At 42.6% G+C, this 24,963-nt stretch overlaps 1 protein-coding gene across 1 annotated transcript in view; it reads left to right on the top strand.

The window, feature by feature from the left end:
• st3gal3b (ST3 beta-galactoside alpha-2,3-sialyltransferase 3b) overlaps positions 1-24,963 on the top strand; it is a 64,939-nt gene that overhangs the window by 30,479 nt on the left and 9,497 nt on the right. The window contains exons 12-13 of the mRNA XM_056292803.1: positions 20,418-20,564; positions 22,921-23,067. Coding sequence (XP_056148778.1) covers positions 20,418-20,564; positions 22,921-23,067 — 294 coding nt within the window. The remainder of the gene's footprint in view (positions 1-20,417; positions 20,565-22,920; positions 23,068-24,963) is intronic.

The raw sequence follows: 24,963 nt of genomic DNA, 5'->3' as shown, positions 1-24,963 counted from the left end.
CTAGAAGGAGGAAGAATGGATGCAAAGGGATCAGGGAAATGGTGGGTAATGGTGATGGGGAAAATAAAAAGAGCAGTGTATGGTAAGAGGGAAAGTTAAATGGAGGAAAATGGCTCCATTGGCTGCCTGATGGCCCCTGCAGCCTTTTGATAGGGGCCAGTGTTTCTCTGGTGTGTCAGGAGAGGACAGTGGAAATGGCTGCCTGGGATAATTGATCTGGCCCCTGGCGTCCCGACACAGCCCCCCTTTGATCTGCTGAGGAAGGAAGAATGTTTCTCACGAGTTAAATTGGGGGCAGGGGCGGGGGGGCAAAAAAATCCTCAGTGTTCTGCTGCGTGCCATGATGACAGCATTTTGGATCAAGAGACTGACAGATGTACAGACACCAGTTTCCCCTATTATTGTTGTTGTTTTTTTTTTTTTTTTTTTTTTTAAGTTTGTTGCTTGATTAATATAACAGCCATAGCTGTTTGGTTTGGGTCAGAAGCGTGCCCTATAGTTTTGTAGTTCAACTTTGTACTGCAGGTTGTCGTGTTGAAGCTGCTGTTGCACAGATACTTTTCTTTCCCTTTTCTAAACATTAAGACCGTCCTCTGTTATCTTTTAGATATTGTTATCTTTTAGTTATGGTACTTCTGTTGTGGCACTTCCCTATCTGTGGTTGCTTGCGTTACGGCTGGTGTTCCGCCACATCAACACCCTGCCCACCACTGCTGAGGGTTTAGGTTAAAGAATGAGCACTGGTCCTGTAATTGCAGATGGCACCAATTCGATCAAAATAAGCCACTCATATTAAAGATTGTTTAAGTTGTACAATCTACAAAGCAACAAAACAAAGCAACAAAACTGAGAAGTGCAGCCAAAGCCAACATAATAACCATACACCAACATGACTTAAAAAAAAAAAATCCAACTGAACTGGCGTCTACCGCTAAAGCCAACAAGGGGACCACTGACATGCATCCACGTGCGACCAATACAGTTTTTTGACCTGGTAGGGATTACTTATTTACTCCAATCTGATTGTCATTACCTTTTGATATTATGAAAATAACTTTGAATTTAGTACCCTGCCTTTTTTTTTTTGGATTTTTCTCCCCAATTGTACCTGGCCAATTATCCCACTCTTCCCGAGCCATCCCAGTCACTGCTCCACTGCCTCTGCCGATCCGGGGAGGGCTGCAGACTACCACATGCCTCCTCCGATACATGTGGAGTTGCCAGCCGCTTCTTTTCACCTGACGGTGAGGAGTTTCACCAGGGGGACGTAGTGCCTGGGAGGATCACGCTATTCCCCCCAGTTCCCCCTTCCCCTGAACAGGTGCCCCAACCAACCAGAGGAGGTGCTACTGCATCGACCAGGACACATACCCACATCCAACTTCCCACCCGCAGACACGGCCAATTGTGTTTGTAGGGATGCCCGACCAAGCCGGAGGTGAAATAGGGATTTGAACCAGCGATCCCCATGTTGGTAGGCAACAGAATAGACCACCATACCACCCAGACGCCCGGTACCCTGCCTTTTTGTAGAAGTTTTTAAAAGTACTAATAAATGACCAAAAATGCTTGTGAAAATCTAATTTAATGCTATTCATGCAGTAATACTGAAAGACAGGGAATGTTGTTATTCTTAAGAGTATTTTGTGTAATTAAATCACACTGCAACTGAATCGGTTCATCTGGACACAAAGTTTAGGCTGGAGTCCCACAGAATCAGGCAATGTGGCGGTGTGGGCATGTCACTACATGGCCCATTGCGATGAAGTGATTGCTGCAGTGGGCCATCAAAGCGATCATGTCCCACGTGGGCGTCTTTGGTCTGATCACCAGCTTACGTGATTGGCCACCGCTGCGTGACGCTGAGTTGTGTTGCGGCAACAGCTGAATATGGCTCAACTTTCTTGCTGGACGCTGCTGCGATTTTGTTTTTTGTGGAAACCCCCTGCGGCAAGCACCGCCACAGTGTAAAAATACTACCCCCTTTCAAAATGGATGGGATCACTTGCGTTTTTGATGCATTGCCTGAGTCTGTCTGAATCCAGCCTTAGTGTGAGAAACGTTTCATCACTCATCCAAGTGGCTTCGTCAGTCTCAGCTGACTGCAGGTATCCCCGACTTTATAAACGGCACAGTTGCATAACGACTGAAACCGGTGTTCTAACACAGGTTTCATATGCAAATTCTCATGACCATTAATTTGAGTTACAATGGCTACGAGGTTTCTCCCATATTTTTTTTCCCCTGATAAGGTTTTTCTTGTGGAGTTCTTCCTCATTTGGGTCTAGGTTTCAAAGATAGAGGGTGTCGTATATTGTATACTGTCATATATTGTTGTGTATTGTACTAATTGTAAAGCCCTCTGGGACTACCTTGTGATTTTGGGCTATACAAATAAACTTGATTTGAGACGGGTACTATTCACAGAGGATTGGGGAATAGCAGGAGTCAGAGTGTTGTAAGATGGTGACAGATGTACTCTTAGCCCCCCTCCTCGGTTCAGGGATGGTCATTCCCTCTTCACATAAAGGCTTTTTACACAGCCTTTTCAAGCTGGGAACCTTGTGCCATTAAGCTGCCTCGCTGTTCTGTGTGAAAGGTACGGAGATGGAATGGGGGTCACTGTCCGGCGTTAAGCCGGCAGCAGAGGTAGTCACTAAGCCGACTTGATGTCTGTGTAAAGGGGACAGCTGGCAGGATGGGACAGCCGATGCTGTTATATTACATGTTGTGACACCTTTGCATGCAGAACGCCGTATGATTGATTTTACATGCTTTGTAAAATCATACACTGGGGTGCGATTATGCTGCCTTTGTTTGGTTCCTGGATTATTGGCCCTGTGATGGCCTGGTGGCCTGTCAAGGGTGTCTCCCCACCTGCCGCCCAATGACTGCTGGGATAGGTTCCAGCATCCCCGTGACCCCGACCGCAGGATAAGTGGTTTGGATAATGGATGGATGGATGTTTGGTCCAGTGTAAAAAAAAACAAAAAACAAAGCCAGTGTAAAGATGAGTCTTCATTATGCCATTATTGCTCGATCTCTATGTAAAAACATCAATAGATGGCCTCTTAGACTCCCCGTTCAAATCAGCGTTTCTCCTTATCAAGGATGTGCACATCCTCATCCTTGAAAGAGTGGCCAGTGGCCTGTAGATGGGCGTAGACCAGGGGTCGGGAACCTTTTTGACTGGGAGAGCCATAAAAGCCAAATATTTCTAAATATATTTCATTGAGAGCCATATAGTATTTTTAACGTATAATAAATTAAATATGTCTTACTTTTAATGCGACTTCTGGTGCTGCATGGTTTTGCTGATGGCCTTGTAGTCTGGTTCATACGTGGTGAGGTTGAGCTTCATGCAGGCGTTCAGGCTTCCATCAGTTAAACGTGAGCGTAGGTTGGTCTTAATGTTCCTCATATGCGAGAATGACTGCTCACATGCATATGTAGAGCCAAACATGGTCAATACGGCAATACTCACACGCTGCATTGTGTGGTATGTCACAGAAAGCTCGTTCCAAGTTTTAAGAATCAGCTGGTCTTCAGGTTGAAGATTTTTAATTTCTGTCCACTTGTGTTCCCTCGCCAGCTCTGCTCCCTGTCGCGCAAGACTTTCCAACTCTCCATTAAGTGACTTGAACTTACTCATCCACATGTCTGATGCCTTCAGGTCAGCAACTTCCAGCTCAAAGTCTCCGATAGAGACCCCGGGGATGCATGTCAGGTCGATTTTGTCCACTGCACACTCATGTGGATGAGTGATGAACTTGAAAAGACCAGTGCGCGCACGAAATTCTCCAAAACGTGCTTTGAATGACTGCAGGAGATTGAACGTAAAGCCAGCTAGCTGCTGGAGATCCAGATGTTGAGTGGAGTCACTTGCTAAGCATGCATCTCTAAATTGTTGCAGTCTTTCAAAGTGCAGAAGACGACCTGTTTCAATGTCCCTGAGAAAGACTTCCAGCTTGCTTTCAAATGCAAACACTGCTTGTTGAAGGGATGAGATTGTATTTCCAATACCTTGCATTTTCACATTGAGCTGGTTCAGATGGCCAGTTATGTCCACGAGATAGTGAAACTGCAGGAGCCAGTCAGTGTTGTCTAGCTCAGGATGCTTGACGCCTTTCATTTCAAGAAAAGTCCGGATTTCACTCAGGCAAGCTGCAAAACGGCTGAGCACCTTCCCCCTTGACAACCAACGCACGTTGCTGTGTAAAAGCAGACCGGGATAATGATTCCCAACTTTTTCTAACAGAGCTTTAAACTGGCGATCATTTAAAGCTCGGGCAACAATAAAGTTGACCACTCGAATGACCAGAGACATCACCTCGCCAAGCTCCTGGCCACACGTCTGAGCGCAAAGCGCCTCCTGGTGCAGGATGCAATGAAAACTTAGGATGGCTCTCTTTTCATGTTCACGGAGAAGCGCTACAAATCCTTTGTTCTTCCCCAACATACAGGGTGCACCATCAGTACAGACAGAAATAAGTTTATCCATCGGTAGTTTTTTTTCTTTAGCAAACTCCATGAAAGACATGAATAAATCCTCTCCTCTTGTTGTCCCTTTCATTGGCAAAACAGCCAAGCTTTCCTCACGCAGTGTGTCACCTGCAGCATACCTGGCAATGATACTGCACTGAGATAGATGGCTAACGTCTGTTGACCCATCTAACGCGAGAGAAAAGTATGTCCCGGCGTTTATGTCCTTAATTTGTGTTTCCTCGGCTTGATTTGCCATCATGATGCTACGATCGTGCACAGTTCTTGCTGACAGGGGCATGTCTTTTATTCGTTTGATTATCTTGTCTTTATTTGGGAAGTCATCAAACAGTTCATTGGCCACATCAAGCATGAATGTTTTGGCATACTCGCCATCTGTGAATGACTTTCCATTCCTTACTATTGCCAAAGCCCCCGCAAAGCTAGCGGAATTCCCGTCACCTTGCTTGGTCCACACACATAGTTGCTGCTGACTCGTCTGCACTCTCCGCTGTAGCTCCTCGCATACCCTTTTCCTGCTGTCCCCCGCTGGATATTTCGATGCAAATGAAGCATGGTGCGTATCGAAGTGCCGCTTTATATTTGACCGTTTCATCGATGCAATTTTATCATTGCATATTAGACATACCGCAGATCCTGCTCTCTCCACAAATGCAAATTCCTCTGTCCACGCAGCCTGGAATGCACGGTAATCATCGTCTTTTTTTCTTTTCGCCATCTTTTCCGTTACAAGGGTTGAAGCGGATAAACTAGTTGGCTATCTGATAAAATTGATTTCTTCACCTTTACAATGACCCGGACATGCTCGCGAGCCATTGGTTCCCGACCCGACCCACGGGTGACCCGTGACCCGTGAAATTTATCTTCAAAACTAATTTCTAATACTTTAAAATGACACAGTATTATTAAGAAATATCACAAGTATTTTAAAATCAGTTCCAAACTGATTTTTTTGAAAAAAAAATAATTTTCAACTCAAAATTGTCTGGGAGCCATATGCCGTCACCGGAAGAGCCATATATGGCTCGCGAGCCATAGGTTCCCGACCGCTGGCGTAGACTATGGAGTCCTGGCCTGATGAGGTAGCTCCTCTGTGTTGTGGCAACCACTTTGCCAGAGTTTGTTAGGTTTCCCCAATGTGCAAGTCACGGCAATCCTCCTGACACTTGACAGTGTATACTATATTGCTCTGCTTGTACCGGGGGACCCGATCCTTGAGGTGGACCAGTTGTTCCCAGAGGGAACGACCACCCCTGAACCAAAGAGAGGAGCTAAGAGTACATCTGTCGCCCCAATTCCCCAGTCTTCTGTGAATAGTACACATGGCCATTGTAACTCTAATTAATGGTCACGGCAGTTTGCATATAAAACCTGTGTTAGATCGCTGATTTCGGTGGCTATGCAGCTGTGCTGTTTATAAGGGTAGGGATGCCTGCCGTCAGCTGAGACTGATGAGGTCACTTAGCTGAGTAATGAAACAGTTTCCCCACTAAACTTTGGGCCAGGTGAACTGATTTCTATACCTGGATTATTAAGCATGCATCAAGACATGCAACTCAGTTATTCAGCATTATATAGCACATATACTCTTAATTTCCCTTTTTAGACTTTTTATTTTGTTTCATTAGACCAGTGTTTCCCAACCCAGTCCTCAAGGAACCCCTATCATGCAGATTTTCTTTGCAATCCTGAATAGGTACCAGTTTGTAGTTATTCAACCAATCAGCAATAAATTATGTCAGAAGTTGCACACCTTGCATAATTAAGTGCTGTGCGATGATTGGTTGAGTAAGTACAAGCAGGGCTACCTATGCAGGGTTACAATGAAAATCTGCAGGATAGGGGTTCCTTGTGGACTGGGTTGGGAAACGCTGCATTAGACAGTCGTAAAGAGTATGTGGTGGCGAGTCTTGATGGGAGCAGCTGCACTGAGGGTTTTACCCTCATCTCTCTCTGCACTTGAATTTGACACTGGCGTATGTTTGAAATTGTAAGTGTATCAGGTTTAAAGTGGCTGTTTAAATGTTTGTTACTTGACAAATGAGACCCATCGTTGTTGTGAAGTCCTTCGGGTGAAAAATGGTAGCCAAGGCCCCCAACTTTGGGAGAATGCTCTCTCCCTCCCCCCCCCCTCTCTCACACACACACACCCAGCAGTTTTTTTTGTGCCTGTTTACTGTTAGATGTGTTTACCTCTTCACTCGGTTAAAATAAATGATATAGATTTTCATAGAATTTTAAATTTTTTGAAAAGTGCAGGTGGCAGGTTCAAAGATGGTGACCTTTCTCTCGATTTTTGCGAGCCGCGTTACCCAGGCAACAACATTGTTTGTGTTTACTACGGAAACTAAACGTTAAGTCTCGGAAACATCATCAAAGGAGCTCAGATCCTCTAAAACGACTGTAATCCCTGCTCCATTGAACCCGGACTTACTCTAGATCTGCTACACCGTGAGTGGCCTAGACTATCGCTCGAGATGCGCGCACATATTTCCAGCCACCATGAGTCTTTACCATTGTGCTACCCGGTTTTTTAACCCCTCCAGCTTTCCCTCATTGCGAAGATAATACCAGTCCTCAGGTATGTAACCTGGTAAAGGCACAAGCAAGTGTACGAAGACAATTGGCTTTAGAAAATGAAATACTTTGGTGCTCCTGGCAGCTAATCCTCACCACACAGCAGCAAGCTTCCATTCCTTTACTGTCTCCATTTAGTCTGTCCCAAAAGCAGACGTAAAGTATCTTTGAACTGCTGTGCTGCGGGAGCTTTGGTCCACAAGGATTTTTTCTTTGTGTGGTGTGCATGCTTACAGGTGGGAGGAATACGAGAGCTTTTCATCATGTCGCTCCGTCGCCAGGTATGAAAAGGAAGGGTTTTTGTTGTTGTTGTTGCTTCTTTAAAAGGGGGGTGGAACCACGCTCTTGTATTAGGGCAGCCACAAGTGACTCATCTAGCCTGTAGTCAGTGTCCTTGACTATCTTGGCTAAGCAAACACCTACAGTGCGCTCTTGGTTGGTGGCACGAGATACAAATGAACAAGGCAGTTACTCAATCTGTTATCTAGTGTTTTGTACACTCTGACAAACACGCACATACCAGCCCACTCATTCCATCTCTCTTACACACATGCACTCGCGCTATCTCTCACTCACTCAGTCACTCAGTCACACACAGATACTGTTATAGACTTATTCACTCACACACACATACTGTTATAAACTCCCTCACACAGATACTGTTAAACGCAGTCACACACACATACTGTTATAAACTCATTCACTCACACACACAGATACTGTTATAGACTTATTCACTCACACACACATGCTGTTATAAACTCAGTCACACACACATACTGTTATAGACTCACTCGCTCACACACACACACACACACTGTTATAGACTCACTCACGCACAAAATGTTATAAACTCACTCACTCATGCACACACACTTTTATAGACTCACTCACTCATTCACTCACAGATACTGTTATAGACTCACTCACTCATTCACTCACACATACTTTTATAGACTCACTCATTCACACACACACACTTTTATAGGCTCACTCATTCACTCACACAGATACTGTTATACTCACTCACTCACGTACATATACTGTTAAACTCACTCATGCACACATACTGTTATAAACTCACTCATTCACTCACACACACTTTTATAGACTCACTCACTCATTCACTCACACACACACACTTTTATAGACTCACTCACTCACTCATTCACACACACAGATATTGTTATAGACTCACTTACTCATTCACTCACACACAGATACTGTTATAGACTCACTCAGATGCACGCACACATACAGTTATAGACTCCAAAATGCAATCAGAGCCAAGCCTAGATTTTTAAACCTGGCATCAGTTTAAGTTAGATCAGGGATTTCAGATAAACTTTTTGTTCAGATTTGGCTTCAGTTTGGACCCATGAAGACCTCTTCCCCACACACACACACCACCCGTAACATTACTTTCATTTTATAGAAATCTCTCTACCAGGATGGTTTAAATCTGACGTTTCCAGTCCACATAATCCCTTGTTATTGCCTTAAATCTTCATTGGTAAGACTTAACCTTAAAACTTACGCTGACATGAAAGTCTTGCTCTACATATGCATCCTTTTGGTTGATTGTCCAGTCAGATGGTGTTTACAAATGTGATCAAACACGATGCCAGTAATTTCTTTCTTTTTTCGTGTTTGTGCAATTTTGATTTTTATCCACATGTGCAATACACGTACATACACACACACACACAAAGAGCCACAGTTGTTTGTATATGTGAGTATCTTTTCAAACAGGGCCAGTGAAGGATATACAGCTGGTGGTAAACATGGGGTCTTAAGGTGGAGTGTCAGTGTTCTATCTTTCCTGTTTATTTACAGGAGCTCACTCCTCTCCACACGCCAGATAGATACACAGGGTGACTGAATCTCATGAGGAGGGTAGTGCTCCTTAAATCTGAAATTCACCCAGGAATACCCACTCTATTAAAAGAAACGAAAATATTTTTGACAATCAATATTCCAAATCACTGCGAAGTTGAGAGTAGACTAGACTCCTCATTTTAACACCTCTGCTAAATTCGATGAAGAAGAAGGACATATGATGTACAGAATCTTAACATCTGTATGGGATGGGAATCGGTATGGGAAGACCTGAAGAGTTTGATGTCTTTGGTGACAGACTTGCTGCAGGACTCATTATAATCTTGTGATGAATCATCTCTCATTGTTAGAAGTTCAGTTTAGCAGCACTGTATTAAGTTGCAGTCTACAGTGATGTGTGAGCTTCACTGGACACAGCTATACCTATGTAACTCAATTACTGAGGACATGAAGTAGGACAGAAATAACATCTATATGTCTGTTTCAGCCAAACATCTGTGCAGAAACCAAAGAAGCATGCATACATGCATTCATAAACATTTACATACTTGTAAACATGGATTTGGAACATGAACCAAATGACTAAAATAGGGTCCAGATGTCACTGATTACCGTCAGTGTTATGTTTCATGAATGAGTCACCTAGTTAGCCAAATATGATTAACACTCAGATCTTTATGTTGGACTTCCTTTAGTGATTAGCCATATCAGTTGAATTTCCAAGTAACCGGGAATATCGGTGAAGATTAATGGAGAATTTTCACATCAGGATTTTTGTTGATGGACGTGAATGTCCAATGTTTCATTTGTTTGTCCATCTTTATGAAATGTTCACCAGTGCGACTGAAATCTTGCTCTACATTTGAGCCAGGTAAATATCTACAGTGACTTCTGAAGGACTTATAGTCTTGTGATCTTGGGTCCTCTAAATGCCTAGTGGCCATGTTGAACAATACAAGTCCTCTCTAGGGTTGTCAAGTGTTCCCATTGTTCCCATGTTTTCCGTCATGGGAGTGTGAAGACACGGGTTTCACACACCGGAAAAGAGAAACTGCTTTGATCCCGATGGGGCAAAGGTCACAGTATGTGTCAAGAAAAGCAAAGGCAAAGTGGCAAATGCTTTAGATTCCTGTTAAACAAAAGAGAATGAAGGCACCAAAGTTTTCTAAAATTTTACTCCTTTGCATCATGAAAACTGCAGTTCCCCACTGTGAACCACATGCATGTCTCACTTTGGGAAAATCCTCCCCCTTTCAAACATTCTTACTGAAATGGTTCCTGTTCAGTGGAGCACTTATGTGGTGAGACATTGCAACTTGTAAACGCTGAAGTTCAACATGTACACAGTGCTAATGACCTACAGACAACCTTAATTGTGATTGTTAGCAGTTCAGAGCTGCCATTTTTGTTTCTAAATTAGCTTAAGTCTACTTTCCGGAGTAAAGTCAAACTCTGAAGGCATCCTGTCAAGTCCACTGCATAAACATCAAACACAGTCACATCTTTGGACAGTATTTCCCGCATTGAGGAAACAGATAGAGCCAAGGTGTATCATCGTTGTTCACTGGAAAAGGCACTGTTGCCACCATTTACCAGTAAGAAGTTTGAGGCTGGAGAACACCCAAGAATTGACAAACAGTTGCTTCACATTACGCATATGTCTGCTGGTGCAATGGTCTGGCTTCACTATCTGTGGATGAGGGAGGCCCAAACTCTGTTTGTGTTTGTTAGCATTAAGGGGCTTAAAAAAACCAAACCACTAGTACAAGGCCTGCAGCTGTTACGCATCTTGTTCTTCTCTCCTTTTCTTTCATTCCGCCATTCGTCATTCAGATTTTAACAAATTGTCTTATTGTTCCTGCCGAGACGAGCTGTCTGCTGCATTCAATGCAGAAAAACATTATTTCATTGTAGCAGGGTGTGTTTTAAGGTTCATTGGCCTGTGCTTCATGCCAACTTGAATCCAAACCACATTTCAACCTATAAAGTGAGGTTGAATAAGTCCGGGCTCCAGACCAAGCTGTTTCTTGTTTAGGCTTTTCCCACTTGTGGAATTGAGCTACTGAAGTGGATTCTTCCCTGTTTTTGGGGCCATATACATAGAATGTATAGTTTGTTGCCCTGTTTATGATCAGCCTGACTTTAATCACTTTCCCACCACCAACGGTAGCCTCTCCTTTTATTTATATGCAGCTTTGCACTTCAATTATGATACTGTGTTTTGCGAAGAGAAAGGTAGGGAGGAGTCTGGGATGCTGGTGCATTCACACATTGGTTAAAAATGTGCAAGTTAGCAAGATAAATCATGCTTCCTTTTCAGGTATGTAGTTCCCTCTTCCATCACTGTACATTTTCCATGAAGAATCTCAATTTTAGCTTGTTTAACAGGGAAACATTGAATATGCTACTGCTGCTTTTTTTCATAGTTGTTCGCCAATTATTTCTCATTCAGTTTTCATGACTTTTTCCATCTGACTTGATCCTCAACTTCTTTGGCCAAACAGTAGGTCTCTGTTCTCTTCAGCCTTCGACATCGCCTTGCTCTAATCCTGCCTTTTAAGATCAGGTTATGGTTAGTTTATCTGTATTTTTCCCTGAGCTTTTAAATACCTAGACAAATCCACTTAGCTTATGGGGAGCCCGGGTTGTTGCTTTCTCCATTGTTTGACATGGAGAGATTGACTCAGAGTGTTTTCACAGTATTAGTTGACTCCTGGAAATACATAAACAGTACCTCCTGAAGATTCCTGCTACACAAGGATCCTCGTAATTAGTTAAGCTCTAAAAAGACACAATTCACATTCTTTACTCTTCAACATAATGATCAAAAACACACTGGGTCCAAGTTAATTATTAAAAGTAGCCTTTTAAAGACCCACCAGCGTTTATATTCAATACACATATCGTCTGGCATTATAAACATTCACACACACTAGCTTTTTACTCATGCATGGGAACCTTTGCTTACTTCCAATGATATTTTTTGGCAAATCATGCACCTGTTTTGTAAATGCTGACCAATGGCCAGTTGGATCTGATGTAGAGTCAGTGTAAATTATACAGCAATGGTCTTCCATAAAACATTAGACTCTGACAGTCAACTCAGTCTTACAATATTTCCCTTCATCTTTATTCGAGGCAGACCCCCTCCAGGCCTGTGAACTTTATAGAGGGATTTGATACAGCAGAGGAGTAAAGTGTGAGCTTGCTCAAGGGGATTGACAAACCTTGACTGTACTTAGGAGAAAATGGAGATAGGGTCTGGGGGGAGTCTGGCGAGAAGACCTCATCATCACCTGTCTACTGTGCTGTCATTCAGCTAAGTTACATGTCTTGACTTTTCTTCCTCTACTCAGTACTCAGTCATCCACCAAGATTTTACTCTCCGTAATGGCTGACTACTGGTCCCAGAGGGACTGCTGGCCCCCGAATCATCATATTCTCAATAACCACAGCCCACTCATTTACTGCACTGCTAAATTTGCACGGTTAAAATGTTTTTCACAATGCAGCTTGGAAATACCAAGCTACTGAAATTATGTGAGATGCAGTAATGACCATATTTGTAGTAGATGTGAGTTTCAGATGCCATGCATATCAAGTATAAGCAACTGTTGATTAGTTGATGGCGGATAGTAAAAGAAGTCTGTCAGTACAATTGTGAGCAGTGTCCAAAATTAACTTTTTGACTCACCGGCCGAGGTGGCTGATAGATGAGAAACTCCACTGGCCAAGCATATGGCAGAGTTGAAGATGCTAAAATTTTCATTGGGAGTGACGAAGAAGGACAGGATTAGGAACGAGTATATTAGAGGGACAGCTCAGGTTGGACGGTTTGGAGAAAAAGAAAGAGAGGCAAGATTGAGATGGCTTGGACATACTATGTGGAGGAGAGATACTGGGTATATTAGGAGAAGGATGCTGAATGTGGAGCTGCCAGGGAAGAGGAAAAGAGGAAGACCAAAGAGGAGGTTTATGGATGTGGTGAGGGAGGATATGCAGGTGGCTGGTGTGACAAAGGAAGATGCAGTGGACAGGAAGAGATGGAAACGGATGATCCGCTGTGGCGACCCCTAACGGGAGCAGCCGAAAGTAATAGTAGTAGTAGTAGTGGTGGTCGTGGTAGTAGTATGTGTGTGTGTGTGTGTGTATATATGTATATATATGTATATGTATATATGTATATATATATATATATGTGTGTATGTGTGTGTGTGTGTGTATGTATGTATGTATGTATGTATGTATGTATGTGTGTATATATATATATATATATATATATATATATACACACACATTTGTTTCAGTACATTTCATTGACATAATAAGGCATATGTTGAATACAGACTTAAAGAAGAGGCCGGAGCAAAATTTGAAGGAAAATTATTTTAATGAATTGATCAACAGTTAATTCAAGCCCGAATATAACTCAAGAAGTCTTGATCTCAACATTCTACGGAAGTATTTGCTATTAAATGTACTTAAGGATCAAACATAAAAGTGATTTGAAAGTTTTTCTTTTTGTATGTACTTCCACTGCTTCCTCCTCCTTTTCGTCACTGGGTTTTTGTTTTAAAGGTTGGCTTACTCCTTGTAAATATCACCACATAATAGCTATTGAAAAGGCATGCACAATACTGGATTTCTGCTGATATCCGATATTTTCCAACTCATTTCAGCCAATTGCCGATTCGATACCCATATATTCACATATTTTTTTTCCACCAAATTGCAGAGAGCATCAAGTCTCTTTTTTGCTGGTGCCTGTTTCTCTTTGTTCTTCACAAATTTTTCGTAATGATTGGGAGGATGGCTCTTAAGATGGGCAATTAAATTATAGTGTAGAAGGAATGCAGTTTGGGTCTTCCTCGCATGATTGACACGAGGGTGCTGAACAATCGTTGCAAATAGCAACTTTGCTATCCGTTTCGGAAACCGCCACACCGCAGATATACTTGTTGCACCCTCTTTCACGCTTGACGCAAGTGACATGATGATGTCATTCTCACACTAGGGTTCACATCACATGGGCATAGTTAAAGCGTCATCTTATTGGCCTGTCATATCAGCAGAAATGTTAATTTTCAGTAATTTTAAAGCTTTTATCAGCCATTACCGATGACGTACCGATATTGTGAATCCCTACTATTTAATTAGTCTAATGGAAGCTAGTGGCAGACCAGCGGCAAGTGACAGTGTGTGTATGTGAGAGCTCAACCTTACCTGCCATGAAACTCCAACACAGACAGCAGAGACCAGAAGCTGCTTCATGAGCTGCCTGTAGCAGCGTGCCCGTTACACCAAAACACGCTAGAAACTCTCAGCTTAGTTTTTTATTACATGACTATTTTGGTGCAAACATTTACCTGCCATGTGGCGTATAGCCTTCCAAGATTTACTCACTAAACAGAAAATCTACCCGCATTTGGCGCTTGGCCAGTGTTAATTTCAGAGCCTGATCGTAAGTCTGATTCATACTGTTTAATCTGCAACTGGACTAATACTTCTTTTCACCTATAATTCCCTGCTTGTGAAATTCTCCAGATTACAGTATTCAGATGTGGAAATTAGCTTTGTCTTCTTTCTTTTTTTTTCGAAAAAAAAGTAAATTAAATAAATTACATTTATAAAAATTTATAAAATTTATATTTATAAATTATATACATTTATTCTTTTTTACTTTTTTTGTTAAGCTACTTCAGCCAGCCTAGTCTTGCAACCCCTTTTTAAGGGCTCATTGCAAATTTTCATTAACTTGTCAAGAAAAATCAATGTTTATTTATCCAATCCATTTCCTGTAAACGGTATATTAAAGGTGATTTTTGACTTTTGTCTCATTGGTGAGAACATGTTCTGTGTTAAAAGGCTGTGTCATCTATGACAGCAAGGATCAACACCACTGGAAGTATAACTGTCTTAAAAGGCCCAAGCCCTTTCATCTAACCAAAGCAACTAGTATTAAACCTCTATTCCCTGCAATGCAAACAATTACCTTTGCCAATTAAAGGTTGTTTTAAAAGGTTCTACGTTGTAGTGCTCAGCCTTGTGCGCACAGTTAAATTTCATAATCAAGTCCAATTTAACCATAAATCTGTCGTGGGAGAGGGGAAACAGCCATTTCCTCTCCGGCCACAACCAACCGTCCCCCCAAGCAGCCTGGCTGCACACTCTTGTTCACCCTTGCGCGTGTATGGCTGTCCATATGTGTGTTTGTGTCGAGGCTGGGTGAGTCAGTGATACACAGCCACTCTATTGTTTCCTGCTCTATCCATGTTCAAATGGTCTGTCACTGGTGCAGTGGTATCGCTCTTGATGCACAAACACACACCACTCACTCTCTAATCTCTATAAACAGATTATATATATATATATATACACTACCGTTCAAAAGTTTGGGATCACCCAAACAATTTTGTGTTTTCCATGAAAAGTCACACTTATTCACCACCATATGTTGTGAAATGAATAGAAAATAGAGTCAAGACATTGACAAGGTTAGAAATAATGATTTGTATTTGAAATAAGATTTTTTTTACATCAAACTTTGCTTTCGTCAAAGAATCCTCCATTTGCAGCAATTACAGCATTGCAGACCTTTGGCATTCTAGCTGTTAATTTGTTGAGGTAATCTGGAGAAATTGCACCCCACGCTTCCAGAAGCAGCTCCCACAAGTTGGATTGGTTGGATGGGCACTTCTTTGAGCAGATTGAGTTTCTGGAGCATCACATTTGTGGGGTCAATTAAACGCTCAAAATGGCCAGAAAAAGAGAACTTTCATCTGAAACTCGACAGTCTATTCTTGTTCTTAGAAATGAAGGCTATTCCATGCGAGAAATTGCTAAGAAATTGAAGATTTCCTACACCGGTGTGTACTACTCCCTTCAGAGGACAGCACAAACAGGCTCTAACCAGAGTAGAAAAAGAAGTGGGAGGCCGCGTTGCACAACTGAGCAAGAAGATAAGTACATTAGAGTCTCTAGTTTGAGAAACAGACGCCTCACAGGTCCCCAACTGGCATCTTCATTAAATAGTACCTGTTAGAGCCTGTTTGTGCTGTCCTCTGAAGGGAGTAGTACACACCGGTGTAGGAAATCTTCAATTTCTTAGCAATTTCTCGCATGGAATAGCCTTCATTTCTAAGAACAAGAATAGACTGTCGAGTTTCAGATGAAAGTTCTCTTTTTCTGGCCATTTTGAGCGTTTAATTGACCCCACAAATGTGATGCTCCAGAAACTCAATCTGCTCAAAGAAGTGCCCATCCAACCAATCCAACTTGTGGGAGCTGCTTCTGGAAGCGTGGGGTGCAATTTCTCCAGATTACCTCAACAAATTAACAGCTAGAATGCCAAAGGTCTGCAATGCTGTAATTGCTGCAAATGGAGGATTCTTTGACGAAAGCAAAGTTTGATGTAAAAAAAATCTTATTTCAAATACAAATCATTATTTCTAACCTTGTCAATGTCTTGACTCTATTTTCTATTCATTTCACAACATATGGTGGTGAATAAGTGTGACTTTTCATGGAAAACACAAAATTGTTTGGGTGATCCCAAACTTTTGAACGGTAGTGTATATATATATATATATATAAAATATGTCCGTCCATTATCCAAGCTGGGATGCTGGAGCCTATCCCAACAGTCATTGGGTGCTCTATATACTTATATAGCGTTTTTTTTTTTCTTCCTGGAAACCATCAATGGTATAGATAAAAGTGCTCAACAAATGAGGAATGGAAAAAAAAAATATATATATATATATATATATATAATCTGGAGGCAAGAGACAAGATTTTGGTATCGAAAGCATTCTCCTTTCCATTGTAGTCCGAGTAGTATTGGCCAATCATGTTTGAGTAGGCGGTGATTTCTACAGGAACATGCTTTGGTTGCATGCAGGTAAACAGTCCATGTGGGGAGCGAAAGAGGTGGAATGCATTGGCTGAAAGGTCGTCTGGACTCTGGACCTAAAACACCTACAAAAAGTATCGATGTTTGAGTATTGTGTGAAGAAATGTTCTACTCTCGTAATAAAAAAAAAACGGTCGTAGACACCGTCTCTCAACTCCAACTCCATTCTTGCGTCTCAGGTTGCTAGTCAGACTGTAAACAAAGACGGGCACACGGAAGAGGAAGTCTTCATAGGAAATGGAAGCCAGCAGCTACACTGGAAGCCCCTAAATAGTGGCCGTTGCCCCCAGAGCTAAATCGTCGTCAGACGATAGCCGATGGGTTCTGAGATTGTTCACTCTCTCGCTCTCACACACACACACACGCACACAGGTCATTCATTGGTCAGTCCTTAGTGGAAACCACATCCGTTTCCCCAGGGGCCTGTAGTGGGGACAGATGTTGAATTCTCTTCGATAGCACAACAGCTACAGAATTCAACAAAGCTTGACCAGCGTATGTTCTTTTGCTTACGACGGGGAATTTAGTTGTATTTATTCTGGGAAGGTTTGTGAAGCACGTTTTCCCTTGTCCAACCCCTCCTTACCTCTTCTCCACCTCAAATTGGTACCATTGCAAACATTTACACCTGGGAGCTGCCCAGTATAACAACAGCCGTCTACTGTTGGCAGCTAAATAATTCTAGGTTGAGAGCCTTGCCGGAGGAGACCCCAGGGATTGCAGTTGAAGCGGGAGTAGAGTGTTATTTTTTCATTTTCTTCACCACCATTGACACCACCGTTGGAAACAATGTCTTATTCAGATAGTCTCACCACTTTCCCCCATTGGAAACAAGGCAACAGGTTCCACTATATTGTCTCCACAAATGATGCAGTGCCCCCCCCCCCCCCCCCCGGACAGAGATAGTGGCAGTGGAATGTGTCAAAATCCTATTTACAGGATACTATTTACTGGATGGAGCTTAATGCTCCAATACGTAAAAATGCTCACTTATTAGAAATGGATGTGTGTACCAAACTTTAAGACTCTTAACAGCAATGAGAAAGTTGTGTTTGTTCAAAGGTTTGGGATCTTTTGGGCCTGCAGCGGTCACTGTGTTAGGCCAATCAAGTTTCAAGCTTATTTGTCATATATGAAAGTGACTTTGCTCTGGCTCAACACACAAGTAGAAAATAAAAGTACTTATAAAAATATTTACCCGTCATTGTTATTTTCTATCATGTAACTGCTGGAGTGCAATGTAAGGATGCAACATAGCATCCATTGGGCAGCATGGTGGCCCAGTGGTTAACACTGTTAACTCACAATAAGAAGGTCCTGAGTTCGAACCCGCAGCCATCCCAGGTCCTTTCTGTGTGGAGTTTGCATGTTCTCCCCATGTCTGTGTGGGTTTCCACCGGGTGCTCCAGTTTCCTCCCACCATCAAAGACATTTATGTTTCGGTTAATACTCCTGTCTGTGCCTCTAAGCAAGGCAATAGGAAAAAAGAACTGGAGTTGGTCTCCGGGTGCTGCACTGTGGTTGCCAGCGGCTCCTAGCTACACAGCTAGGATGGGTTAAATGCAGAGGATGAATTTAATAAAGTATATCTTAATCCAAGTTTCATCTAAATTTGATTGCTGGTCTCAGATTTAACTCCAGATGGAAGGATGAATGGCCAAATAAATCAACACCTATACATAGTCCCTCACCTTCACCCACCCCGGGCATGGGGGATGATAATCAAAGGTCTTGTATAGATGGTTTTATTGATGCCCCCATTGGAAATAATGATTAGTTTTACTTGGATAGTCGCAAAGACTAAATAATTGTCCAACTTTCTCTCTTAACGAAAGTCCTAACCTCAGCCACTAATTGGTTTGCAGAACTATTCCATGCCACCTGTGTTTTGTCTGCCATTTGTCTGAATCTCTTCAAAGTGATCCACACCCCATGACACTGTTGATTGTGTATATGTCAAATCATTGAGGGTAAAGTGAGGGTGTGTGTGCGTTTCACCACCTTACCGTCTTCCAGGGAGAAAAATAAAAACCCAACGCATTACTCTTTTTACTCCACATGCACATTCACAGATGCTTGCTCACATAAACACATACATGCATGCGCGCAGGGACACATCTAAACCACACTGCCAAAAGATTCCTGGCAAACACAAGCTGTGTTGACAGGAGAGATGAGCTGCTGTTCCTGTTGCAGCTTGCCGAGGGCACAGAGCAGAGCCTCAGTTCAAAACAAGCCGCCACTGTTGTAGCCACAAAGCCAGCAGACCTACTTAAACTGTCCCTGCCAACACACACACAGTCATGCACAGACACACGTACAGACATGCATGCACACACACCGACACACACATAGTCACACGTTGCTGTATCAAAGGCAACAGGGTGGGTGCCTAACTATTTGAACAGGTGATTCCCATTTACATCTGCTGACTCCTTCTGGCTTGATGCCTTTCAGGAAGTCACGCTGTCAGGTGAGTTTGGAAGCCTGTTTTGCGGAAGAAGACATTTGCACCGTTGCTCACACACGAAAAGCATGTTGTACAATTATCCTGTCAATTGGACAGTGTTCAAAAGACAGACCTGATTAACAGTTCTGACCGGGTTTAGGGTTAGAACTGGGCTTGGTTTTTGGTCCGTCCTCATACTGCCTAAACCTTGGTTAAAAAAAAAATGTAGGCAAGCATGTGATGTAAAAGATAGCTTATTTGCACAACATATAGCCTTGACTTTTTTCTTTACCCTTTTTGCTCCCTTTTCAAATGGTGACGGTTTCCCAGTGTCATGGTGATTGTGGCTGCGCTGGAATGGCCGATCTGAATTAAGCCCGAGTCGAACAAGTGTGTGTTATTAAATGTACATAATTCTGTTCAGGTGTATGTTGCCTGCCTGTCTGACTGGTTGCTCTGGCGACTAATGATGATGATGATTGCTCTGTGTGTGAGGACCTGAGGCCTCCCAGAACCCCCTCAAAGTTCAAGGTGTGATTTATACTACTTCCTGTGGCAGTGCTGCGTATGACCCCAGCGGTAGGGCATATTTGGCCACAGATGCTGATCCTGAGTCAGTTTTGTGAGTCCCCTGTTAATGATGACTTTTTGGAAAGGGGGCCAGGAAACTGATACCTTGTCAGCACCCAAGGGCATCTTTACCCCAGACTGACTCTTGGGTTCTGTTGCTACCGTGGTGATAATTACCGACCCCCCCCCCCAGTCCTCAGAGTTAGCCCACAGCCATTAAAGGGCCCAAAAGCCATTTTCCCAATCAGTGGGGCAAGCGCTCCAGCCATGTGGGCTTGTGTGTTCAGTGTCAGTGTTGGAGAGGATAATCTGTCTTTGATGTTCGGCTGGTGAAAAGCAGTTGGCTGTCCCTCGCAGACGTTGTCATCACATGAATGTCAGTTTTTTGTGTTATTTACCCGACTCGTGACCTAGCAGGGAGGGGGAAAAAAAAGTCATGATGTTTCCCAAAAAAAAAAACCAGACCTCTGTTACTAATGCATCCCCCCTCACCCCCACCCCCACCCCCATCCACACCTTTCTGTTTTGCCCTCTCCGTGTGTTCTCTTTTCCCACACCCTCTCTCAGCGGGGTACAGAGGGGTTTTGGAAGTCAGTTGCCCACTACGTGCCCAGGGAGCCCACTGAGATGAGGATCCTTAATCCTTACTTTATCCAGGAGGCCGCCTTCCAGTTCATCGGACTTCCCCTCAACAATGGCCTAATGGGCAAAGGGGTGAGTTGAAAACACAGCACAAGCAAGCATGCTCACTTTTTAACTGTTGCCGTTAAGTTTAATGTTGCTCCAGGTGGCATAAGTGTACTTCTGAACAGTTTCTGTCTTGTACACGTGTAAGTGAAATCGCACAAACGTGCGCTCCTAAAAAGCGGAGCAAACAGGAAGTCCGTATTGAGCAGGGCTGTAACTATCAATAACCAATGTATGTGTGACAGAAGTCAGGTCCCCAAATGTTAGCCCTCGCACACCCAAACCGGGGTCGGCCTTTTCTGCAGTGACCCTACTGCGCTGCATCTACCCATCCCAACACAGGAAATGAAACGTTTCATTTGAGTCCCGTAAAAGCTGTCCGGATAAAAACACTGAATTTAACAGGATAAAATGAAACCCCTCAAAGGTCAAAGATTTTGTCAGGAGTGCAAAGAAGCAAGCAAATAAATCTTCAAGGACAGAATAGAAGTTCTGGGTCCAAGATACATAAAATCCAGCGGGGGAAACTTGTTGAGCTTGTATTTGAGGAGAAAGAACTGAAAAACTAGATGCCAGCTAAATTTGTCAAGACGTGGAAAAACATCATAGCCCCACCGTTTTGTCTGTAAATATAAAAGAGTCTGATCAGTTTTGTCTTTATTAAAGAGGCTGTGTTAAATTCTACTTGAATCCTGACCTCTTTCTCTGAGCAGTGTGATTAACCACAACAAATTAAAGCAAGCGGGGTGAGCAAATTGAAACAGACAGGTAGTGGACACACATACACTTGGAGATATCTGTTGTTTTTAGACACCCTCCGATACCCACCTTGCTTTCGAGACTGCAAGTGTGAGCCGAGTCTGTGGGGTGTAAGGGTTAGACATCAAACAGCAACAGAAACAACTCAGCTGGCCCAGCTCCAGAGTTTTGAAATGTCTTTGTTTTCTTTGTCTCAGTCCGTATTATTCAGCAACCCCTGCTGGTATTTGCTAGTCATGCTGTGCTTCAGAAAAGCGGAACTATAGCACATAACATCTTTTAATAGTAATTTTTTTTCCTACCTTGTAGCTACAGTATCAGACACTTTTGATCATAGAGAGGGTTTGTGCCCACCACCATGAAGTTGTCCAATTTACTTCAAGGTACAGAACAAAGGAGTACAAACTGAACATCATGAAATGATTGAAATTAAACAAGTGCGTGTGTGTGTGCGTGCACGTGCGTGTGTGTGTGTGTGTGTGTGTGTGTGAGAGCAATCTGTTTGTATTCGCTTGTGCTTGCTCCTTGTGATCATAACATGTGTGTTCCTGTGTGCATGTGTTGAGGAAGAGAATGTTGTGAGAGGATTGGAGGGGACATGAGGTCTGTATCACCCTAACCCTGCCCTCCGGGGCCACCAACACAACACCCCTACTTGAACTCTGCCCCGCAACATGTGTTGAACATGTGGTCAGTCCCTTACGTGTGTGTGTGTGTGTGTGTGGGTGGGTGGGGGGTGGCAGCGTTGCTATCTTCTACGGTGTAGGCTGTGGTGTGACACATTGCTACCCTCTTGTCCCGTAATCATAATAGTTTGTCTCTGCAGATATAGCAAATGTTAATTGGGTAATCAGAGTCAGATTTATTGGCCATGTAAGTTTGCACACACATGGAATTTGACTCCGGTTTCATGGCTCTCACCGTGAATAGAATAACAACATCACAACAATCTTCAGATATACAAGGATTGACTATATACAGGTGACTATAAGGTAAGGATAAAAGTATAGTTTTCGTATGGTAGCATGTAGGTTGAGTGTGAGTGCTCATGCATGTTTGTGTCAGCACACACAGTAGGAGGTTGCCTAGCATGGTAGTTCAGGCACACCTACCCTTAGGGCCCCAAATCAGCCTAATGGTTTAAATGGGGCCCTCCCTCCTTCTCTCCTTCCCTCCATCCTGCTCAGTCCCTTCACCCGCTGTCTCTCCACCCATACAGATACATAAACCTCTTTCCCCCCCATCAACCATGGGCAGCCTGTGCCACATTGTGGGTGTCGGGGGGCAGGCAGTATCACGCACAGCCAACAGTTAATCACACACAGCTCAGGACCAGTTAACAGCACTTGGCCAGAACAAAGACAGAGTTACAGAGGAAGGAGGCAGGCAGGGGCTGGTAAAAATGGGACAGAAAGATCAATGGAAATGCATGAATATGGACAGAAAGATAACATGCTCCATTCGTTAAACAGATGATCTGTTCTGTTTTTAGTGAACTTAGAATCTCCATAATGGTAAAAAAAATTACTTATTGGTTTTTTTTCTGGACTTTATTTACAAATCATCAGCAAATCAGTATGAGCTGTTAAGATCTGACATCACTTTATTCTGTCTGTTGCCGTAGAACATTCCGACCTTGGGGACGGTTGCCATAACAATGGCGCTGCATAACTGTGATGAGGTGGCAGTGGCTGGCTTTGGCTACGATATGAACACCCCCCACGCGCCGTTGCACTACTACGAGAATGTAAAGATGTCTGCCATCAAAGAGGTGAGTGTTCCTCATTTTGAAACGGCCAAATAGCATTCATACCATAGGACTGGTAAGGCTTCACGCCCCAGTTCATGCTGCAATCTTACATCTCCTTCCTCCTTAACATAAAGGTGACATGCACCTGTTAATGAAGAAATAATGTGGAAATTAACATAAAAACAAGTAAAGTGGAAGCTAACTCTTAAGTAATTGAAAAACTAAGTAACTGACATACTAGCTAAAGGTTGACCCTGGGGTAGAGTGAGAAGAGGAGAGGTTCACTCTCTCCAATAGCCCTGACTTACAGGGGGGGCCCTTACAGATGTTATCATTGGAGCTTTGTGAAATGTAAGTATAATCATATTTCTTAATTCAAATTGGAGTGACGAATAACTGGGCTGTTAGTAGAATCTGAAGTCACTCACAACATCCACCACCTGGAGTCTCCTCCCATCCCACCCCCCTTTTTTTATAGTTGACACCTCCACTATACAGGCAGCAATGCTACAGTTTATGACCCATCAGGAGTCTGATACAAAAGGGACTAATTGGCATCATACCCCATCCAAAGGCAGTTAAACCAAATTCAGGTCTCTAAAAGAGGAAGAAAAGGAACCTGAGAGAAAAGAGCACAGAGGGAGGACTGTTGGGAGTACAGTGGATTGTATAAAGGTGAAATTGCATAGTCCACATATGGTGTCATAATGCATCACTGCCTGTAATTGATATGAATGATATTATGTTACGAGAATTTTTGTTTTCGTTTTGTTTTTGTTTTTTTGCTCAAATTTATCCAGTATTCCTAAAAGCAGGGCACGTGAGGCCTGCTGTGTTTTTTGGGTGATTTATTTGTCATTTCGCACTGACATCTGGAATATTTAGGCTTCAAAAAGAGAACCAACTAAGATAGAACATGTTGTAAATTCAAAGTTCATTTTAATATTTCACAATTTGTTTTACCATTTATTGCTCTGTTGCAGGGATTCCCTTAAACTGGTTATCTTGAACTTTTTCATATGTCTGTTTCATTACTACCACCGACATGGTAAAACATTAATGATTCAGCTCACTCTCAATTCATGAAAGCTTCTGAAAGCGTTTGTAGTTTAAAAAACTGTCGGTTCAACGCTGTCCATGAAAAAATCTCAAGCTGTGCATAGGAACTGCTGTGTTTGACTTAAGCAGTGATTCACCTGAGAGGATAGGGGCAACTTCCTCTCCAGTGGACCAACAGGAGACAAGCTCCACTTGGTCCAACAAGAACAGTATATTAACACAAGATGGTAAAGGACATTCATGTAGCTAGCGAGCAGTGATTGGCCCACCAAAGGGGACAAGGTGGACGTTTCTGTCTGGCGGACCAACCAGAGAGAATCATCAAAGATAGTCAAGTTAGCAATAGATAGTAACATAATGGAGAGTAGAAATCTTTGAGATTGCCACTTTAAAAACAGAAAATTTATGGAATAGTTATATTTATAGCCCTGTGATGGTCTGGCGGCATGGCCTGTCCTGGGTGTCTCTCTGCCTGCCACCCAATGACTGCTGAGAGATAGGCTTCAGCATCCCTGAGTGCAGGATAAGCGGTTTGGATAATGGATGGAATGGATATATATATATATATATATATATATATATATATATATATATATATATATATATATATATCCAGCACTTTCCCTACTGTTGAGTGTTTCTTTTAACGTAGTTATATATATTTATATATATACTGTGGTGCTTGAAAGTTTGTGAACCCTTTAGAATTTTCTATATTTCTGCATAAATATGACCTAAAACATCATCAGATTTTCACACAAGTCCTAAAAATAGATAAAGAGAACCCAATTAAACAAATGAGACAAAATTATTATACTTGGTCATTTATTTATTGAGGAAAATTATCCAATATTACAT

Source organism: Lampris incognitus, chromosome 14 (assembly GCF_029633865.1).
Source record: "Lampris incognitus isolate fLamInc1 chromosome 14, fLamInc1.hap2, whole genome shotgun sequence".
NCBI lineage: Eukaryota > Metazoa > Chordata > Actinopteri > Lampriformes > Lampridae > Lampris > Lampris incognitus.
This window is presented reverse-complemented; position numbering and strand designations above follow the sequence as displayed.